Below are 19,720 nucleotides of genomic sequence, written 5' to 3'. Positions count from 1 at the left end.
CTTATTTTAGAAGCATTTTAATTATATAAATAGTTTATACATGAGTGTACATTGTATGACATATATGAATATATTTTGATTCTTTATTCAATGACATACTTAGTAGATATTTTTCAAATTTTAAAGAAATACAAAGGGCGTTTTTCATAGTGTTTGCATTTTATTTTAAAAGACAAAAGTCATACTGATAATGGAAAATAAGAGTAGATGGTTTACTTTCGTAAAGTAATGTATTGCTATTATTATTTGGTTTTAAAAAAGCGATATTATAGGCCATAGATCGATCCAACTCAGTGGAAGTGTCGCTGAATTGCGCATTCCTCCTCAAAATGTTATTTAATTCTTTCTAGAGAAATTAATGAATCGTCCGGATTATAACATGTATAAGAGGTGCTAGATACATACTCCCAATAATTAATTGGTTATCCTTAATAGAGACATGACGCCATTAATCATATCCATGTATGTCCATGCCATCTTGTATCCTAATTAACAAGTGATTAACATAATTAGCATACTATGTTAATTGTATCTAGTATGGTACTGACCGTAACGGAGTTTTTTATGTTACAGCTAAAGAGAAAACTCTGTTGCAAACAAGAATGACAACCCACTCGCAGAAATTGTGTTAAAAAATTTATTTCTTAAATGGTCCTTATCCTACGACTGATAATTGTGAGCTTTTTTAGAAATTGAATAAACAGAGCTAAACAATTATTGTTTAAACAAGCGTATCAAAGGCCACCGAACCGTTTCTTGCTGTACACCATTTCTATATCTTTGTATTGACAAAAACAATATTCCTCGGATGATTCCTACCGGCGATATTCTTGTAAGGCAGTACAAGAATTTAAAATAACTCTATGACACTGTGGTTGCGGTCTAAAAGGAGATAAGAAATGTCCGTACAACACAAGTTTTTAGTTCGTGTTTTCATTAAAATACCTTTCATTGAGCCGCGGGAAGGAGCCTTATTTATTCACTTTGTCGCCATAGCGCTATGTTAATCATTACTTGGACAGATAAAGAAATTGAGTTATCGTTTTCTATACTGTAATATTGTATTTTGAAATGTAATCAATGAATTTTAGTATCATTACTTATGCTACCTGTACAAGCCGAGGTTGTATATTTTGCTCATTCACGTTTACTAAGTTTTATATGCGTGGCGATTTCATATATCGTTGGATGGACGCCCGACGATGGTAGCTTAGCCAGACGCGGGCACTCTCCAAAGCATTATAACATGCATGAGATATTTTAATAGTGTACTCCATATTGTTACATTATTTAAAGGAATCGTAAACTATCGCATTACTGATTTAATTTTTTTTTGTAATGAAAAGTAAAAAAAATTGCATAGCTCTTGCTCTTCTCATTAATTGTCTTGTCTTAGAAAGACAATTAGAACACTTGAATAGTTTTGAAAGGTGATGTCTCTAAAAAGATAATTAATTAATAATTAGAGCTTATTAAGAAAAAAACATTACAACTAATGGCATGCCTTATACGTGTGAAATCGTCCAACGAGAAATAAAAACACACCGCTCTAATTATGTGACCATAAGATCAAGCATTTTTTCCGATCACAAATGTTAAATGTATGTATTAAGCCTGAATGTTTGTACTTATAACATTAACGTGCACATAATCGACTAAAAAGACCTCCCTCGAATAACATTATGTTGAGATTTTTTAAAACCTTTTAGTGACAACGCGAAACATTTAATCTAAATTGAATGTTATTGCATGTTCAGTATCATAAGTTACAATGACTGTATAAGTTTGAAAATCAATAAATTTAAAGACAAAATACAGCTCCTGTATTGAAGTGGTTCATAAATGATTTATGCGTCCATTGATGTGCTGAAGTAGGCCGGAGTGATCGGCATCTCAATGCAGCAATGCATTAATGATAGATTAATTTTGTGAATAAAATGTGTCTTAACATTGGTAACGGTTTTTCATCGTCATTTATCTTTTAGTTAGCCACGAAACTTTATGCAGACTGTTGAAATACGGAAAGTCGCATTTCGGATACGTTTTGAGTCATCATCGATACAACTTGTTGAGGCTCATAATGATGGGCAAAATTCAAGGCAAGAGACGGGCTGGTAGAAGGAAGAAGTCGTGGTTGCGGATCTTAAAGGCGTGGACCGGCATCACATCCACCGAGGAACTGTTTAGACAAGCGCATGATACCCGGCAATTCAATTTGTTAATAGCCAACCTTTATGAATATTAATTAATTGGCACCTGAAGAAAATGAAGAAAAACGGTAAATTTTCACATACGTAATAAAAAATACATCTCATGTTCATTAAACATGTGCTAACAGTTTTGGATCATAAACACAAATGAAACATACAGAATTGGCAATTATAATGGCTGCTAGTCAACATTGCTCGACATGGGCTTGACAGATTTATATGCGGCTGTGGGGGACACAGATTAATACAAACAGTTGCGCCAGTTGATATTAAAAGATAAATAACAGGATAAAAATAGTTTAAACAAAGGCAAAAGAGAGTTAATATACAATAAGTGCCACTCTCTTCTGCCGCCGTGTAGAACAAACATGGAATAAAAATGTAACTCTTAGCAAAGTTGCAAGATTTTCTATGGAAATAATTATGTAAGTACTAAATAAACAAAATATCAGATCACCTTATTCTGTACCCAATGGACGTTAAAATATTCTAAGTTGAGACGTATTGGACATATTTATATGATAAATTCCAATTATCCCCTAATGAACAGCGGTAACGAGCTCAGTTCACTCCAACATGTTTGCAGGTTTTTATTCATAAGCTAAAGGCACTGACACATCTCACCGTAACTATCATTAAACTTAAATTAATAAAGTGTTTTTTGTTGGTAAAACATAATGTAAGGATGTAGGTTTCGGTAAAATAAAACCCGTTAATAACTAGAAATGTGAATGGATAAACAACAGAAATCTTTATAAGTAAACCATAATCAAAAAGATAACTCGTTTATAGTGAATAGTTTTTGTAGTTGAGACCATTTGGAATCATTTTCGGGGATTGAATACCGTCAACCGTTCTTTCAATTCGGATTCAACGTCATAGCCAAAGAAAATCTTGTCCCTACCGAGGAAATCACTGACGGTTATTTTCCTTAAGATTCCTTCTACAACAGGCTGAAAAATATTAAATAAAACAGAATTAATATAAAACTAAAAAAGCAACATTTCCTTACTGAATTGCCACACTGATGAAATAAGTAAATTATTTGTCAATAATGTTACTTTATGTCCAAAATATATTTTTTTATAAATTTACGATCAAAGACTTCATTCATCAACACGTTGTTAGATGAAAAATATATAAATTCCTTCGTATTTATTATGCAATAAAACGTTAGGCGAGATCTGAATAGACCCTTAACACTAGCTTTCTGTAATTCAATTGACGTATGATTTCATTTCTATACTTTTTATGGAAACCCGCGGCCGGTTACTGTGATAATGATCTATGATCTACACAATGTCTACTACTGTTTGAAAACGATGATCTTCTGTTGGACATTAAGGTAGGCTTTATTATATCTGAGCGGTGTTGGCCTGGGCATCATCGTGCGACCCTCATTCGGAAGTTCGAGCCCCGGCTGTGCACCAATTGACTTTCTCTCTATTTGCGGTAGCTGGCAAGTCTTAGACTTAAAAAGTCAGACTTGCTTTAGAAAAAAAATCACGAAACAGATATAAAAATCTCAGGTCCAGACCTAAAATGTTTTGTTTTTGTAATACTTGATATGTTATTTTTTAGGTTTAAACTTTATAAACATCTCAATCATACATTTAAAAAGCGAAAAATGTGAGGTTGTATATTTTGAGATTTATGTTAAATAAACCTATTAAATAATATTTATTTATTATTGACTCAGTTAAGAAGAATCTTATTGAAAGCCAAAAAACACGGTTACATTTGTGATTATGATTGAATGTGAAGCAACGCCAACACCCACGTCACCTGTCGCTCGGATCTTGTTCCGACGACTTGTACGATTTGTCTGCCCACAGCGCATTGTGATGAAAACTTGATGTTGCAACAAGCATTGATTTAAACATCTTAATATCAGTTTCATTGTATCAAGTATAGTATTAGATAGAATACAGGCATACGAAAACTGTTTTTACAAATAAATATATCCGTTAGTGAATCAGTTAATTAACAAAAAAAATATATACACCTAAACAGTAATCACGCTATATATTGCTGTTGATAAAGCCTTTTTAGTAATTTTCGAATTTATCACATTCATACAGTTAAACGGTGACCAGGGGACTTCGTTTTAAAATAAGTCAGGATAGCCGTGCCTAGGGTTCCAAAATGAATCCATCAAATCTTGTATAGAGCCTTTCGTTGCGCGATGATTGATATAAACGGTCGAATAGACAATCGATCATACGAAATGACCTGTCGTTAGAATCGATTATTCTTAGCTTACTGTAATTGCTAAGCAGGCCTTTGTTTGTAATTTATCGCTAAGGTGCTACCTTCGCATTTATTAACGATAAAATTTACTTTCGTTAATTGAAAAGAGCTAAACTTGTTATCTGCATTTTTTTAATATGTCAATATTTGTTTACTGTACTTATTATTATTATTATATTTTATTTTATGCGCTTCGATACGTTATAAAGATATTTTTTGCATGCGTAACTTGAAGCTAATCAGGCAAAACCGATGGTGACACCGATGTAGACATAAATGCTATTAAAATTTAAAATTCAATATTATACCTAATGCGGTATAAAATTACTTTAGCGACATACACATTACACATAAGCATTCGGTGCCTCATTAGAACCTAAAAGGGTCGCAAAGAGAAGCTAATACTTCCATTTATGACAGCCGTAGACATTGGAAATATTCAAAGAAAAATATCGAAAAATAGTGAATATCGTGAAGAATCGTTCAACAATTTGTTTATGAAAATAACTCCAAAGTAAAAATAATTTAATAAATTTTAGGCATAAAGTGAAATCGGAACTCTTCATTTCTGATGTTAGTGTCGCCACACAATTTCCTCTACCCCTCCCTGTCTTGTCCAGCGCCTGGGTGATGATAATTCCTGTAAGGGCTTTTACTTGATCGGTCCAGCGAGTCGGCCTCGAGGTCTAGTGTCCTCCACTCTGCCAGTCACAATAAGATTTTCTACATTTTCTATTCCTATATATATACGTATACGTCCTAAAAAATTCAGGTTCCGTTGGCAACAAAGTAACGAAATACAATTGACGTGTAACTAACTGTCTTAGTAGGACTTATGGCGACAAAAAGTTGAAAAAAATCAAATATGCGCGCAAAGGGCAACGGAAATTAAATCAAGAACTCGTGTATTAATAAAGTATTTAACACATAAACCTGTTGGAAGACAATGTGTCGTCGAATGGCGCAACACATCTATCTCTCATATTTTTTAGCTCAGTGCAGACGAGAGACTTACTTTCTACGACCGCTTTGATAAATAAAAAGCCTATCGACAATAATAATAACTATTTACGAGTATTATTATTATTTTAACAATAAATAAAGTTAACGATTATCTAATTGACAAAAGGGCCTGGGACTAGTGCTAGACAGGCTACTTCTAATTAATTTGCGATGTTTGTTTTAAAATAAGTGTTGTTTGATGATTTTCTATTTTAAAAGAGTACCGAGAGTTTTTTTACGCCGCTGCCGGCTTTTTCTCTCGGTCTACACCCTCTGCCTTCTTTACCGATGAGTAGGGATGCCTACAGATTCAAATTTAATGACGTGGAATAAGTGATACCTGTATCTTATATTCCATAGTAAACATATTTTATTTTTAATAAGATTTAGTTATGTTAAACATAAAATGGTAATGCCATGATATTTTATTTGATAGTTAGGTCTTAATAGGGCACATGTTTGCGATTTATCGGTCGCTCGTGTACGCTGTTCTGTGACAGACGTACGATCTTAATCTCCTCGTCACGAAATAAGCATTAAAGCCAGTACTTCGATTACGATGTTCAGATGACATTGATATATATTTAATAGTGTATCTTGATTTTATCTTTTGATACATTTACTCGACTGCGGCGGCTGCAGATGTGTTATGTTTTGACGTTAGATAACTTTGATCATTTAATCAGTCTTATATTTTTCGATTAGTCAATGTATATATAGAAAAACCCTCAATATAAGTTAAAGTTTTATAAATTAAATATAAATAAGTACTGTTAATTTCTTGTACAATTTGTAATAAATAAGTGTTTACGAGTTTGTTTTTTCTGTATAAGCGAAGGAAATATCCGAACTATTATCATAGCAAGCCTTTTAAATTTGACTGGATTTGTGTATTTAACTCATATAATTAATGAAATACATAATAAAACTAAATATTATATAAGTGTCTCTGATTATTATATAAGATCTCGCTTAAAATCTGCCATACGTATTGGCATTTCCTCTGAGGAGTAATTATTTTAATTGATCGTAAGCGCTAACATATATTTACATGTTATACGTGTCAATAAATCAGTGTACGTCACTCCGTAGCATTGATCTACATATCTGAGGTCGGATTAAAGCTAATTAACTTTATATAAAACTATCTAACGTCTGCGACTTCTATTACTAAATGAACAGTTATAAAAAATTATATTGTATTTCTTACTACTGAAATAGCTGTAATACAACAAAATAATGAAAACAATGAAAATTCAACCAAAACCTTATCGAATTTGATCCAAATATTTTAATTATAAAAGCATCGTAAATGTTAAATATTTAACAAGAATATTTGTAGTAATAAGTCGTTTAATTTCCTTCCTAACTTGTATCTGTTAAGATAATTTCAACAAAAATATAAGAGTCCTGGGAGTGTTTCTAGATCAAACCTTATCTTGGGTTTGTCACATTAAAGAAATCAGCCGTTAAATTTATACGGCTTCTAGTATTCTTACACGATTAAATTACTTTCGTCCTTTATCTACAAAACTCTTGATAGCTCTGCCGTCAACTCGGTTTTTAGCTTTCGTTCGTTTTATACACTTAAGATAATTTGCCTGTAAAACTGAGCCAGGTTTCTTAGTGCACAATTTAGATTTTCAGAGCATAATACACCCGTCGTCATATCTCTTAGGACTGTCGAAGTTCAGTTATGCAAAGTAAGTAAAAAGCTCTGCGCTGCACATCCAATCTCCAGAATTTACTCTAGTAGGGGTAAATACTAATGCTCACGTAGTTCATGATAGCTATTAAAGACGCACCAAGTGGTGAAGAAGTGACTTGGCTTAAACACTGGTGGTTGACTCAATCCATATGAATTCCGGACGTTGGTAACGGAAGCATAATCAGAGAAAACGTATTTTGTCTCTGGCTTGTATGAAAAATATCAAAATCTTAATAGACAGCTGTAGATTCCAGCCCTTCAAAGCGCTATTAGTAACTCGTACGTTACATCTGTCATCTGATAACCAGATCGTGACACTTCACACCTTGACGCGTCACGACGTGGCCACTAAATTGATTCCTTTACGTAGTAATATTATGAAATGATATAAATGAATTTATTCGACCTGTATAAAGGTCATTATCAAAGTGTTTCGTTTTTAGCTATACCTGAGAACCTATGGCTAAACCAACTAACGCATGTATAATAAATGTAGAATATATGTTGAGCTTTTCATCGCAATAAAAGTACTAACTCGTACCGATAAACACAATTTAAGCGGTTTTCTTCCAAAATTTTATTTCAAATGAAAAATATTACGAAAAATAATTTAAAAGTCGAACAAATATTAATCTGTGTTCTCACTCTCATGTCAATTGTCACTGTGACAGCTCACTGATGTTTATCAAAGCTTTGTTATGGCTGTGGAAATTTCAGTGCAGGCTTAAGTTACCGGGTGTTTTGAACGAGTAGTTTGATGTATAATTTTAGAATTAGCTAAGTGAAGGTAGATGTGAAACTTTTATTAACAAGTACTTGTACAATAAATTTGTTTTCTGAGAAAGCGTTTAGTAGTTGTCAGTGGTTATTGTGATAGTTACGCATTTTATTTTAATTTTTGATGTATATATATTTAAAGGAATCTAATTATCTTTCAATCTGAAACTTTTCAGTAAGATTTAGGATTTCCACAAAATCCAATTTAATAATTAAAGTGAGATTTTCCAGGGCTTCTTGGACAAAATATTTCGACTGTTTGATGTAGAAGGCAAAGACTACCTGATCCAAGAGGACTGGATTGAGTTCCTCAAGGAGAGATTGACGTAAGTACGTTTTTATTATAACAGATTTTAAGTATAATATAATTTTTTTCGTATAATAACCAATAATTACTAGTTATTGTGAGATTTAGGTAAGTAGTAAAAGGGACTAAAAAAACCATCTCATTGTTATTTCATTAAGAGATGTCTTGGGTTATGGAGGTTTCGAGAGCTAAGTCTTATTATCGTCTTTTTTTTTTCAGAGAAGAGAAGCAGCTAGATTTTGTGGAACAGGTTGAGAGCGTGGCCTATGTGTTGTGTGGTGAGGGGGTCGTCACACCAGACTCCTTCCAGCTCATACTAAAGAATAAAGTGGTAAAAAATCAAATGATTTATTTTATTGTTATTTTAAAGAATATTCCGTTTTTTTAAATAATTATAACAAAAACTCATGAATCGATTTGAATAATTTAAATAAAATTTCTTTATTACATTATTTGTTTAACTCGTCCTTGCGGGTGCTCTACAACAGGCGTGGTCAACGTGGTAAGAAACCAAAGATGATATTCAGTAGTAATTTAAAGTTTTACGACTTGTTTAGGTCACTAAAAAGCTCCTAGTCGCGGTAGACTCTGATGGTGACGGAGCGGTAACAGCCGACGAGATAATGGACTTCCTTTCCGCTGTCAGCACTTCAAGGTAAATGCACCTGCAATATATAATTACAGCTTCAAGTTATTCATAGATGTGAGGCTATGTATTTTGGAAAAGCAAGATTTATTGTACGTTTTCTTCAATTATTAATTTTTTTCTTCAATTTTCCTTAAGTTTCAATGAAACTTAAAAAAATGTTAATTATTTGTAATGACTATAACAGCCCTCTCTTGAGGTTGTGAAATTTCTAAGCACTATCATCTAGGACATCGTTTCTCAACGACTTTTATGTCGCGACCCACGAAACACCAAAAAGTCCTGCCCTGCGATTCTGTAACTCGCTTCACACACCCTCAGCGCTGATTTTTGCTGTCAAATCGTTCGTTTCGGTGTCATGTTACAATTTGGTATTCTGATAAACAATAACCGCGACAAAAGCGCCGCTCAAATGAGATTGTTCACATTTGGAACTAAAATTTGGCACTGCTACACTTACGCTCCAAAATTGTTAGTATTTGGTATTCTGATACATACCATTTGACATCTCATCTCACTTAAATGTACATTTTGTACGTCAAATTAAAAGTTGCTCTTCCCTCGCTGAAATCGTCATTTACCAGTGAGTTAGCCATTTTTAGCGAAGTTAAAACTTGTTTTATGTGAAAATATTCTAACATAGGACAATCTATATGTATCTTGGGGTATGTTTATAAAATAATATTTATAATACAGCATTATTTTACGAAAAAATTATATATATAAAGTATAAACATTAAGCTTCGTGAAATAGAACTTTGTTATTGTTACAGAAGGCCCGTTTCCACTTTAAAAGTTTAAACCTCTATTTCAAGAAATAAATGATGTAAACCACTAAAAAATTCTTAATATAATATCTATAGATGGCGAAGAAAATGTAGGCACGAAACGACCAATTGATTTCTCGGCGTTGGTTACTATCGCTCTTTTCCAATACTCTAGAAATTATATGATGTTGACGAAACCTAGAACATAGCATATGAGAGAACTGAGATGAGCTGAGATGAACGAAGAGTCTAGTAAATAGATGATCTAAGGTAAACATTTTGATTATTTTAGCATTAAAAATATAAAAATCTTGTCTCCAGCAGAGATAAGTCGAACAGAAAACGATAAATATGTTAAGATAGGTAAATTTTGTAATATATTTGTATTTTTCTACTATACTAAAATTATAAATCTAATAATTTCAGAGATGCCCAAATGTTCAAAATTCCTGATAGAAAAATACATTCTGCCTTTGAAGAAGAAGAATATTACATTTGTATCATACAACAAGGCCCCTGGATATAAAAAGACACAATAGTGCAGACATTTTCAAATTATTGAATTTCGACTACTTATCCTTCAATTTATAATAAATGATAACACAGTACAATTTCGGTTCCTATATTTTTATAAAATATATTGATATAACATTAAGGTTTTGGATAAAAACATTATTCTGCTTTACACAAGTATGAAATACCATCATTACATACATGATGGTTTAAGTACTTATTAAGCTTTTTTAAATTTATCGTTCATAACTATTACTTTTTACAAACTAATTAGGAAATATATTAAAATAAATATATTTGTCTACAAAATAAAGTAGATGTTATTGATTAGCTCTATGTGAGGCTGGGTTTGAATTAGTTTTATTAAACTTAAGTTTGTTTTACTGAAAGTTATTTTGTAGTGTGTTAAAAGTTTACTATAATCATTAAATTAAATGTGTAAGTTATTATATTGTTCTTTTATTAACCTATAAAGTAACATGGCTTATATATTTTTCATTTCGGCTTAGCTATGTATTTAACTCGGTTACTACGTTTTCTATAGGCAGTCATTAAATAAGTGGTAGATTTAATTAATCATTTTATTAATATAACAATATTATTAGATACAAAAAAAATATTATGAAGTACACAATTATCTTAAACACGGTAATACAATTTTTCATATAAAAATCATAGTTGTCCAAACTGCATTCAAAATAGATTAGTGGTCTCGGTTTAATATCTCTTCTTAACATTTCAATAATTGGTCATTTTCTTCCTCATTCTTGACAACTACCGCTGATGGCTGTAATACAATGGTTATCTGTTAAAATTGTAAATAGGGAGATGTGGTAGGTCACTGTACTGACACAATAATATTGCGTAGCAATTGAATTATTGTAAAGTTAAGGAAAATAATAAAAAAACTTGCATAAAACACACAAAAACTTATATATGGGATATCTTTGTATTTCTAAGTAAAGTATCTTAAAAACATGTTTGATAATATTATAACTAAGCCAAATATTATTAAAAGTTTTATGGTAACAAGGCTTAGTAATTTCGCACACAGTATTTGATTCAGTACTATGAATAAAAAAATCTTGAGCACACCTATATTTACTCAAAAATCCAAATCCAAGTATGTACTTTAAAAACAATTATTTATTAATGAAACAAATCCAGAACCCATAAAGGCTATGTTTAGTGCTAAAGTGTAGTCAGCAGCAATAACTATCTTTTGATTGCTTCTATGTTTATTAAATAAGTTATGGCAATGTCATTTCCAACATTTAAAATTAACATTGATCACTTGAAATGGTATGAATTTGAGCAACTGAAAGCTTATATATTTGATCCAACATACCTAACATGATTATTTATACTTGTGTTCTGAAATCTGAAAAATTAAATTAAATTCAACTTGATCAATTAAAATTAATACTTCTTATATTTCATGAATGGAATTTGAAGTTAGAAAACCTAAAAATATCTTTTATATTTGACATTTTTAACCAACAATTTAATTATTCTTTACAATGTCGCTTCGATTTAACCTATTACATTTGACTTCAAATTTGCCATCAAACAAACAAACTTTGTTAGCTATTTTTCTAGACACTGCTTATTCCTATTTATTTACTATGATAGTTATTATATTTCTAAAATAGTTTTAATAGAATTCAGTGTTTAAGAGTGTTAGTAAAAACATAGGTAATATTGTTGTTGTGTGTTTGACCTCTGAATCACTTAAAAAGGTTGCAATAGTAGTTTCGTGGCATCTAAAAAGTACCAACACTTGCACTTACACAAATGAATAAATATATAAACACTAATTTTTCTTCTTTATTATTCAACAAAATATTATATGAAAACATTGGTATTCACCTTTAGTAATATTTTGAAAATTGAAGATACCTATCCATCCTGTTTAATTTGAATCCTTAGACCATTTGCTGAGAGAATCACTTTTAGCGAGACATAATAATCTTTTTGTTAAGATAATATTCTTAAATTTTTTACAATATATCCACATGTTAGGTATACCTTGTTTCGTGCTGAAAAATAATTAATGTTTTTAAGTTGCTTTCGCTCATATAGGTACACCACGGCTGGTCAGTTGTCGGGTAAATACGAAGTATAAATAAACAAAATACGTAACTTACGATTTACTAATAAATAAACTCACTACTTACCTTTAAGCGGCCCCATTGCCAGATGGGTTTTAATAATTTTCCTCGCTATTCTATTATTTTCCATCAGATAAATCATTTTTGAGATATTTTCAGTTTATCTTTTTGTTAATATTCTACATTCGTCGTCAACCATTTTGTTTTATTAAAAATATTTTGTTTATGTATGATGAAAATTTTGACAATTAACTCTTTTTATAAAATAAAATGAGTCAATTGTCACGATATTAATAGACAACAACTCACTAGGTTACCTCCCTCCACTTATCAAGACGTAATGTAAAATTTCTTAACAGAATACCATGAGATTCCAAAAATTACGTCAGTGACGAAGGGAGCGCTGTTACTGCGTAGTGGACTCACGGAATAACAGTGAGTTACAGAATCGCAGGGCTGCGACCACGTCACTGTAAAATTATAATTAATTTTATAACACTACACTATAATTATTCATTCCTTTAATAATCGAATATTTTGTACCTATATGTAGTTTGTATTTATTATTTTTAACAGACTGCGACGCCCTTTACACAAAGTTGACCCCCCAATTGAGAAACGATGATTTAGTAAAATAAAATGTTATTAATTATTAATTAAAATATTCATCAACTTGGGTTTAATAATATTTCAGAAACATGTGTGATAAAAAGTGGTTAAACTTGTTTCTTTTCTGTTGATAAGGGTTGCCTGGAAGAAATCGCTTGTTAGCGATAAGGCCGCCCGTTGCCTTATAAGTTATAACTTATGTAACCTGCTTTTTTTATATGTATGTTTTTGTATAAGGTAATCAAGTGTAAATAAATAAATATATAATGCCCTTTATTGAATTATTTTTGCAGGCCACGGGCGGGTATCGACCAATCCAGCGTCGATCGGCTTGAGCAGCTCTTTCGTGAGACTGTAGGAGACCAGCGGGAGATCACCAGTGAACACTTTCAGAAAATATTCGTCTCCAAGAATGTAAGTTTTAAAGCATTATCATTCGTGAGTTTTATCATGTATTTCTTTTTTGTACTGCGTATATGTGTTCTTTATGTAATATAAATAAATTGATTTTTTACAATTTTGTTAAAGCATGACTGCAGATAATAAAAAATAGTCATTTTGAATTAGACGCAAATGAGATGTATTTTTATGACCAACTTATTGGACTTGCGCTTGAAGAAGAGTCATTTACATCTATTGGTGTTTCTGATTTGCAGTCTTTCTTCACAAAGCGTGTGTTTCAAATATTCGATGAGGACAACTCAGGGGCTATTTCGTTGCAAGAGTTCATAGCTGCTGTTCATCGCTTCGGCCGTCAGACCCCCGAGGACAAGATTCGATTTCTTTTCAAGGTTTACGATGTTGACGGTAAGTTTAAAAAATATTTACAATTTAAGTAATGCACCTCGAAGTTGGTTCCATGTTTACGAATTAATATTTTATGCTGTAGTATGCTATTGTTTATAACATAAGTTTTTGCTTTTTTGATAAACATTTAACATTATTTTACTGTTTTTATACCTTACTACCTTAAGCATCGAAATGTTAAATGCTAATTATGGAGTTAATTTAGAAAAGTCTATATAATTAATTAGGATGACGTGAGATATCAAAATAAGTTTGTATTAAATGTTAATTGGTGACTTGTTGATAACTAGCTTTTGTTGTGGAATGATAGTACCTATGAAACAGATGATATAAATGAATCTTTAATATCAGGCGACGGTCTTATCCAACAAAATGAGCTGCAAGAAGTGATGAGAGCTTGTATGCATGAGAACGGGATGCACTTCAGCGAGGAACAGCTCTGTGACCTGACGGAGGCCATGTTTTGCGATGCTGACCTTGAAGGCAGAGGAGCTATAACGTATGAGGCCTTGAGAGACCAGCTCAGTAAGCATGGAGGGTTGCTGGAAAATCTTTCAATTAGGTGAACAATATTAGGCATACAGAATTTTTTGATAGTATTACGTATATATAGTACAGTATCTATCTCTCTCTTACTTTAGTTATATTACTTGCAGCACTTTTAACTTTTTAGGAACTCAATATTGAAATGGAAATAGAATTTAAAAAACGTAAATGGCCCTACTGCTTTGAAGTAAAAGAATAACATCCTTACAAATAGTCGGTCTTATTAATAACATTTATATTTAATTTGAAGTAACTCAGGGTTTATTTGTTACAGCATTGACCGCTGGCTGGTTCCTCCCTCTCCTAAGCCCTCTTCTACCCTCCTGACTCGTCTCTCCTCCCTAAAGCCCTACCAGATGTCTTTCCCCTACTTTAAGAATAACCACGTGTTCGTGATGTACCTGCTCATGTTCTTTGTTCTCAACTTGGCACTATTTGTGGCTCGAATCGTCGAGTATTGGCATTCTAATGTGTTTGTCATTTTTGCTCGAGCTTGTGGTAAGTCATGATATTATATTTGGTATTACTTAATATTTTTTATACTTTACCCTAACAATTCTATTATATGAGACGTGTAAAGATTTTGAACATTTTTCGATAATAGTTTGCGCCTGCAAAAATATTCGAGCATCGCGTTCGTTACACATCTCTGAAAGTCTTTTACTTGATGAAACCACCCTTCTCGTTTTCTTCCAGGTCAATGCCTGAACTTCACATGTAGCTGGGTGCTAGTATTAATGCTGCGTTGTTGCATCACGGCCCTTAGAACTCGCGGCATCGGTTCCTTACTACCACTTGATCATCATATTTATTTACACAAATTAACTGGAGTACTGATTCTAGTGTATAGTGTCATTCACACCATAATGCATTTGTGTAATTTTAGTAAGTTGACATTGGTTTCCGTTCTTTTCAATATAAACTGAATATTAATAGTTGGAAAATTTAAATCGAAATTTATTCATTGATAAATATTCTTGTCATAATATTATTAATTTTAATGCTTATAATATGTATTACTTGCTAGATCTTCAACTTTGTTGGCACCGAAAATTTTTATAAGGCAAATATTTTTTTTAATTTACAAGGCAAATTTCAGTAAATTCACTTAAATTAAGTTCGCTACAGGCTCTCTTTGTAGTACGCACATATTTTTCCATTAAAAATACGTAAATGTGTCTTCCAGGTGTAATTGTAGTAAATGACCCAGTACTTAATGCAAATAACTACACCTTATGGGAATGGATCGGATCCACGAAGCCAGGTCTTTTTGGCTTAGTAGGTGGCTGTGCCAATCCAACTGGTCTCGCCTTGTGCTTCACGCTGTTTATACTCGCCACCTGCAGCAGGCCTGCCGTGCGTCGTGGAGGATGTTTTGAGGTCGTTTCTAATATTATGATTTCTATTTCTGATTCTGTTCAGTCTGGTTCAAAGGTCTAACGCCCTTGTACTGTAAATCTTGATAAAGTTAATTAAACAGTTCTCTAAAAGCACTTGAATTCCTAGTTATTTGAAAAAGAAGTAAGAGTTCGAAATTTTGAGTGTAATACATGGTTGGACAAATTTAGACACAAGAGTCTAAATACAGTAATTTTACAATGTTATTGAAATATTTATTAGAAAATTATGCGACTATAACTATATCTTATTATTTCAGATCTTTTATTTCACCCATCTGCTGTACATTCCATTCTGGGTGTTGTTATTGTTCCACGCTCCCAACTTTTGGAAGTGGTTTATTGCACCTGGCACCATCTACATCTTGGAGAGGGTACTAAGGCTTACTTGGATGAGGTAATTTTGATTATATTTTATTCAGTAGATTATTTATTTTTAACTAAAATAAGATTTTGACTGGCTGGATTTTAATTTTATCAATTATGTATAATATTTTTATATATATATGTCATATATAATATATTTAATATTTTTATATGACTTATATATTTTTAATATATGTCATATAAAGCCATTACTGTAAATATTGATTATATTAGAAAAATATATTATTTTTGTTGTTTAATATTCTGTGTTAGCAGTTTTGATGTTCTTAATTCAAATATTACCACTGTTATTTTTTAAAATATGTAGGTCAGAACGAGGCAAGAGCTACATAGCGAGCGGGATCCTGCTCCCGTCCCGCGTGACACATCTTGTGGTGAAGCGGCCCTCGCTATTTCACTTCCATGCCGGAGACTACGTCTTCGTCAACATCCCGGACATCGCGAGCTATGAGTGGCATCCCTTCACCATCAGCAGTGCACCAGATCAAGAAGGTATTACACAACACAAACAAATTGATAGAGAAGTTTTAGTTTTCTATATCTATACGTACATAGAACTTTACACTAACTAAATATCCAGTATTTGTACTTTCCAACATAAAAAGGTCTACCTAATATAAAAGGTGGTATGGTCTCCTGTGATTTCTCATTTTAAAATTATTGTGTGAATTCTTAGGAAAACTTTATTTATTATCAAATATGGTAGAAGTCATGTCCAAGAAAGACAAAAGTGTTCTCTAGGATAGCTAATTAATTGTACCTAGTACCTACTTATATCTTCGTTTACTTCAGACTACATCTGGCTTCACATCCGCGGAGTGGGTCAATGGACCAACAGACTGTACGAGTACTTCGAGATGGAACAGCAACGTTTACACGCGAACACACATCAGTTGGTTATCAATATTTTCTTTATTAACTTTATATCGCTGAGATGATTACTAACTTTCTTTTATGGAACAGGGGGCAAACGGGCAGGAGGCTCACCTGATGTTAAATGATACCGCCGCTCATGGACACTCTCAATGCCAGAGGGCTCGCGAGTGCGTTGCCGGCCTTTTAACTGTATGATATCAGCACTATAATATAAAAACAGTGTGTCTTCGTCGATAAGTGAGAAAAATCTCTCGGAGTACAGCCGGACTCAAGACTTGTAAGTTGTAGGTTTAATCACTTGCTTAACACTGGATTTTTCAGGGCAGTGAACCGAACACATTCCGGAGAAAGCTGTAAGAGCGCAATGAGCAGACGCAAAGGTTCCGGAGCCAACAAACCTCGTTCGGTGGACTTTTCTCCTCTTGCGTTTGACAATACCGCATTTTGTGCCGACGAGAGCCATACTTTTAAAGGTAACCATTTGAGAAATAATAAGCAGAAATAGAGTATTTATTCTATCTATTTAAGAGACACTATCCCACAGAACAAAAAAAATGTTGTTTAGGCTTTCTACTAGTTTTTTCTTAGAAATAAGTAGATTATTAAATTTTTATCCTTGAACATGGTGAGGTGTAAATGTTGTCTTCTCACTTCCAGCATTATCCCCTCTTCAGAACACGCGCCCAAAATTTCTGTCACCCTTGAAGCTACTGGAGAAGTCCCATTCGATGCCGGACGTCTTCAACAATATGAAGAGGAAACCGAAGCCGAATTTGTGAGTCATATTTATTTATTCAATAATTCCTTATCCGTGATAGACACAGATATAACAAGATATAAAAAAAGTTTCCTTGAATTGTATCAGTAATAAGTTTTTTTTTTGAAAAATTAAAGTATCACTATCACAACTTAGATACAAAGAAATACAATAATTAACACAGCAATTTGGAGTACACATAATCCAAAAAATTATCGAGAAAAAACAATTGAAACTGAAACAGCGATATGTATAGGCATTACACAACTAATACCTGAACCAAATCACGAGCTTAACCAATTTGTCAGTCCCCCGGAGAGTCTCAGATGCGGGTCAGAGCTCTACATAGCGGAAGTTCCCCGAAGACGCATCACGGGAGGCACCAGGGACGCGGCCGTGGCGCACAGTTTCCGCTATATGAGGACCAAACCCACCATCATCTCCTGCCGACCCCCGGACGAGAGAAGGAGATCCAACGAGAGCATACTAAGCCTTGGTATGATGCTTATGAACATCTCTCAAATGAACAAAAAATAGTCGTTTAGAATTTTTATACGACGTGCACAAGATGTTTAAATTTGTTTAGTCTAAACCTGTTAAAGATTCAAAGAAGTTGCACCTTTTTTAGACAAATTATGATTATAAATATATTGAACCTCTGAGCACAGTTATTCTCACTTCTTACAATCTGTGACTAACAACTAACAGTAAATAGTTAATTACCTTCTTCAAGACTGAAACTTGTTTTTTTCAGCTCGTCGTAGATTCTCAAAGAGCCGTTCTCCCGAGCGAGATGTAGAAAAGGAAGCTCCTGTTATAGAAGAGCAGAGCCCTGACTCTGGCTGCGAGGACTACCCTTCTGGGAAACCACTCGAGGTACGTGGTACCTGTTACATAAACTTAACTGTTTTAGATTAAAAAATGAGTATTTTATAGTAATTAAGAATTAACGAGAAACTATCTAATGCATTACAAAATTAGTACACCATTGGATGTGTTATACTAACTGTTACTAAAAGTTCAAATTCAATTTCATGCAACTGTGTTCATCGGCCTTAAAACAAGAAATGGTATCCAACAAAATTATTCATTATTGCGTTAGTAACTTTTGCTATATATATTTGACAGGCGTTAAAATTTAATATATTTTTATAATATTATGTTTTTACTTTAAGCAACAATTTACACTTGACATAAGGGCAGTGATTGTGAAACGCCATTTAACATGAACTTTAACATAGTATTGTCTTTTATTGACATAACCTTTACACAGTTAAAGAAAATACTTTTTAACCGGATTGAAGTTATGTATTATTATAAATTTACAATTATCGTCAAAAAATAACAAACCTTCAGAAAAGTCGGTTAAATTTAAAATTATGTAAAATAATTGTAAATTTATACTAATACGTAACTTTAATCCGGTTAAAAAGTGTTTTCTTTGAACTTTAACATGTGAAACTAAGGCCAAGTAATCTCATCAGTCGACAATTCGATCTACTTGCCTTGATTGAAAGCCAGATCCCATAAAAGGCTCGGTTTACCTTTAATTCCATTTCCATAATCACTTCTTGTCGATAACATTTACAGATTTACTTAGACGGTCCATACGGTGCAGCATCCTCCCACATTTTCCGAGCTCAGCACGCCGTGTTAATAGCAGCTGGTATCGGAGTGACGCCTTTCGCATCAATCTTACAAGCTATCATGTACAAATACCGACACGCGAGAGTTACTTGTCCAAACTGTAGCCATACATGGCCCTGTAGACCAAGGACTGATATGACCCTTAGAAAGGTAAACTTGAAATAGAGTTATTGCATTCATAATTTATGCGGCTCTAGAAAATATAATATCACTATATGTACTGTGTATAGTATATTCGCAATGGCTTAGTGGTTAACGAACATGGTGGAAGTCCCGGATTCAACTCCCAACGAAATTACAGAAAGCACATTCTTCAACTCCCAACGAAATTACAGAAAGCACATTCAAAATTCCAATCACATGATCAAGATGTCTGCCGTATGCCCCCTCAAATACACAAGTA

The 19,720-nt window shown here is 32.9% G+C and overlaps 1 protein-coding gene and 1 long non-coding RNA gene across 4 annotated transcripts in view; one reads left to right on the top strand and one right to left on the bottom strand.

Annotated features, from left to right (window-relative positions):
• LOC125059023 (NADPH oxidase 5) overlaps nucleotides 1-19,720 on the top strand; it is a 32,410-nt gene that overhangs the window by 11,602 nt on the left and 1,088 nt on the right. For all 3 annotated transcript variants that reach the window (XM_047663172.1, XM_047663170.1, XM_047663171.1), the window contains 17 exons: nucleotides 8,179-8,273; nucleotides 8,474-8,585; nucleotides 8,812-8,909; nucleotides 13,194-13,314; nucleotides 13,557-13,707; nucleotides 14,059-14,269; nucleotides 14,528-14,751; nucleotides 14,950-15,138; nucleotides 15,440-15,633; nucleotides 15,911-16,047; nucleotides 16,345-16,529; nucleotides 16,830-16,929; nucleotides 17,235-17,386; nucleotides 17,571-17,688; nucleotides 17,979-18,166; nucleotides 18,425-18,546; nucleotides 19,261-19,467. In XM_047663172.1, coding sequence (XP_047519128.1) covers nucleotides 8,179-8,273; nucleotides 8,474-8,585; nucleotides 8,812-8,909; nucleotides 13,194-13,314; nucleotides 13,557-13,707; nucleotides 14,059-14,269; nucleotides 14,528-14,751; nucleotides 14,950-15,138; nucleotides 15,440-15,633; nucleotides 15,911-16,047; nucleotides 16,345-16,529; nucleotides 16,830-16,929; nucleotides 17,235-17,386; nucleotides 17,571-17,688; nucleotides 17,979-18,166; nucleotides 18,425-18,546; nucleotides 19,261-19,467 — 2,604 coding nt within the window. The remainder of the gene's footprint in view (nucleotides 1-8,178; nucleotides 8,274-8,473; nucleotides 8,586-8,811; nucleotides 8,910-13,193; nucleotides 13,315-13,556; nucleotides 13,708-14,058; nucleotides 14,270-14,527; nucleotides 14,752-14,949; nucleotides 15,139-15,439; nucleotides 15,634-15,910; nucleotides 16,048-16,344; nucleotides 16,530-16,829; nucleotides 16,930-17,234; nucleotides 17,387-17,570; nucleotides 17,689-17,978; nucleotides 18,167-18,424; nucleotides 18,547-19,260; nucleotides 19,468-19,720) is intronic.
• LOC125059033 lies at nucleotides 10,913-12,483 on the bottom strand. Its single transcript, XR_007118603.1, has 3 exons — nucleotides 12,358-12,483; nucleotides 12,050-12,219; nucleotides 10,913-10,967 (listed from the first exon to the last, which is right to left on the bottom strand). It is a non-coding gene; the product is annotated as an uncharacterized LOC125059033 (long non-coding RNA).

The sequence above is a fragment of the Pieris napi genome, chromosome 19, assembly GCF_905475465.1.
Source record: "Pieris napi chromosome 19, ilPieNapi1.2, whole genome shotgun sequence".
NCBI lineage: Eukaryota > Metazoa > Arthropoda > Insecta > Lepidoptera > Pieridae > Pieris > Pieris napi.
Note: the sequence above shows the minus strand (reverse complement) of the source record. Positions and strands in the feature narration are given on the sequence as shown.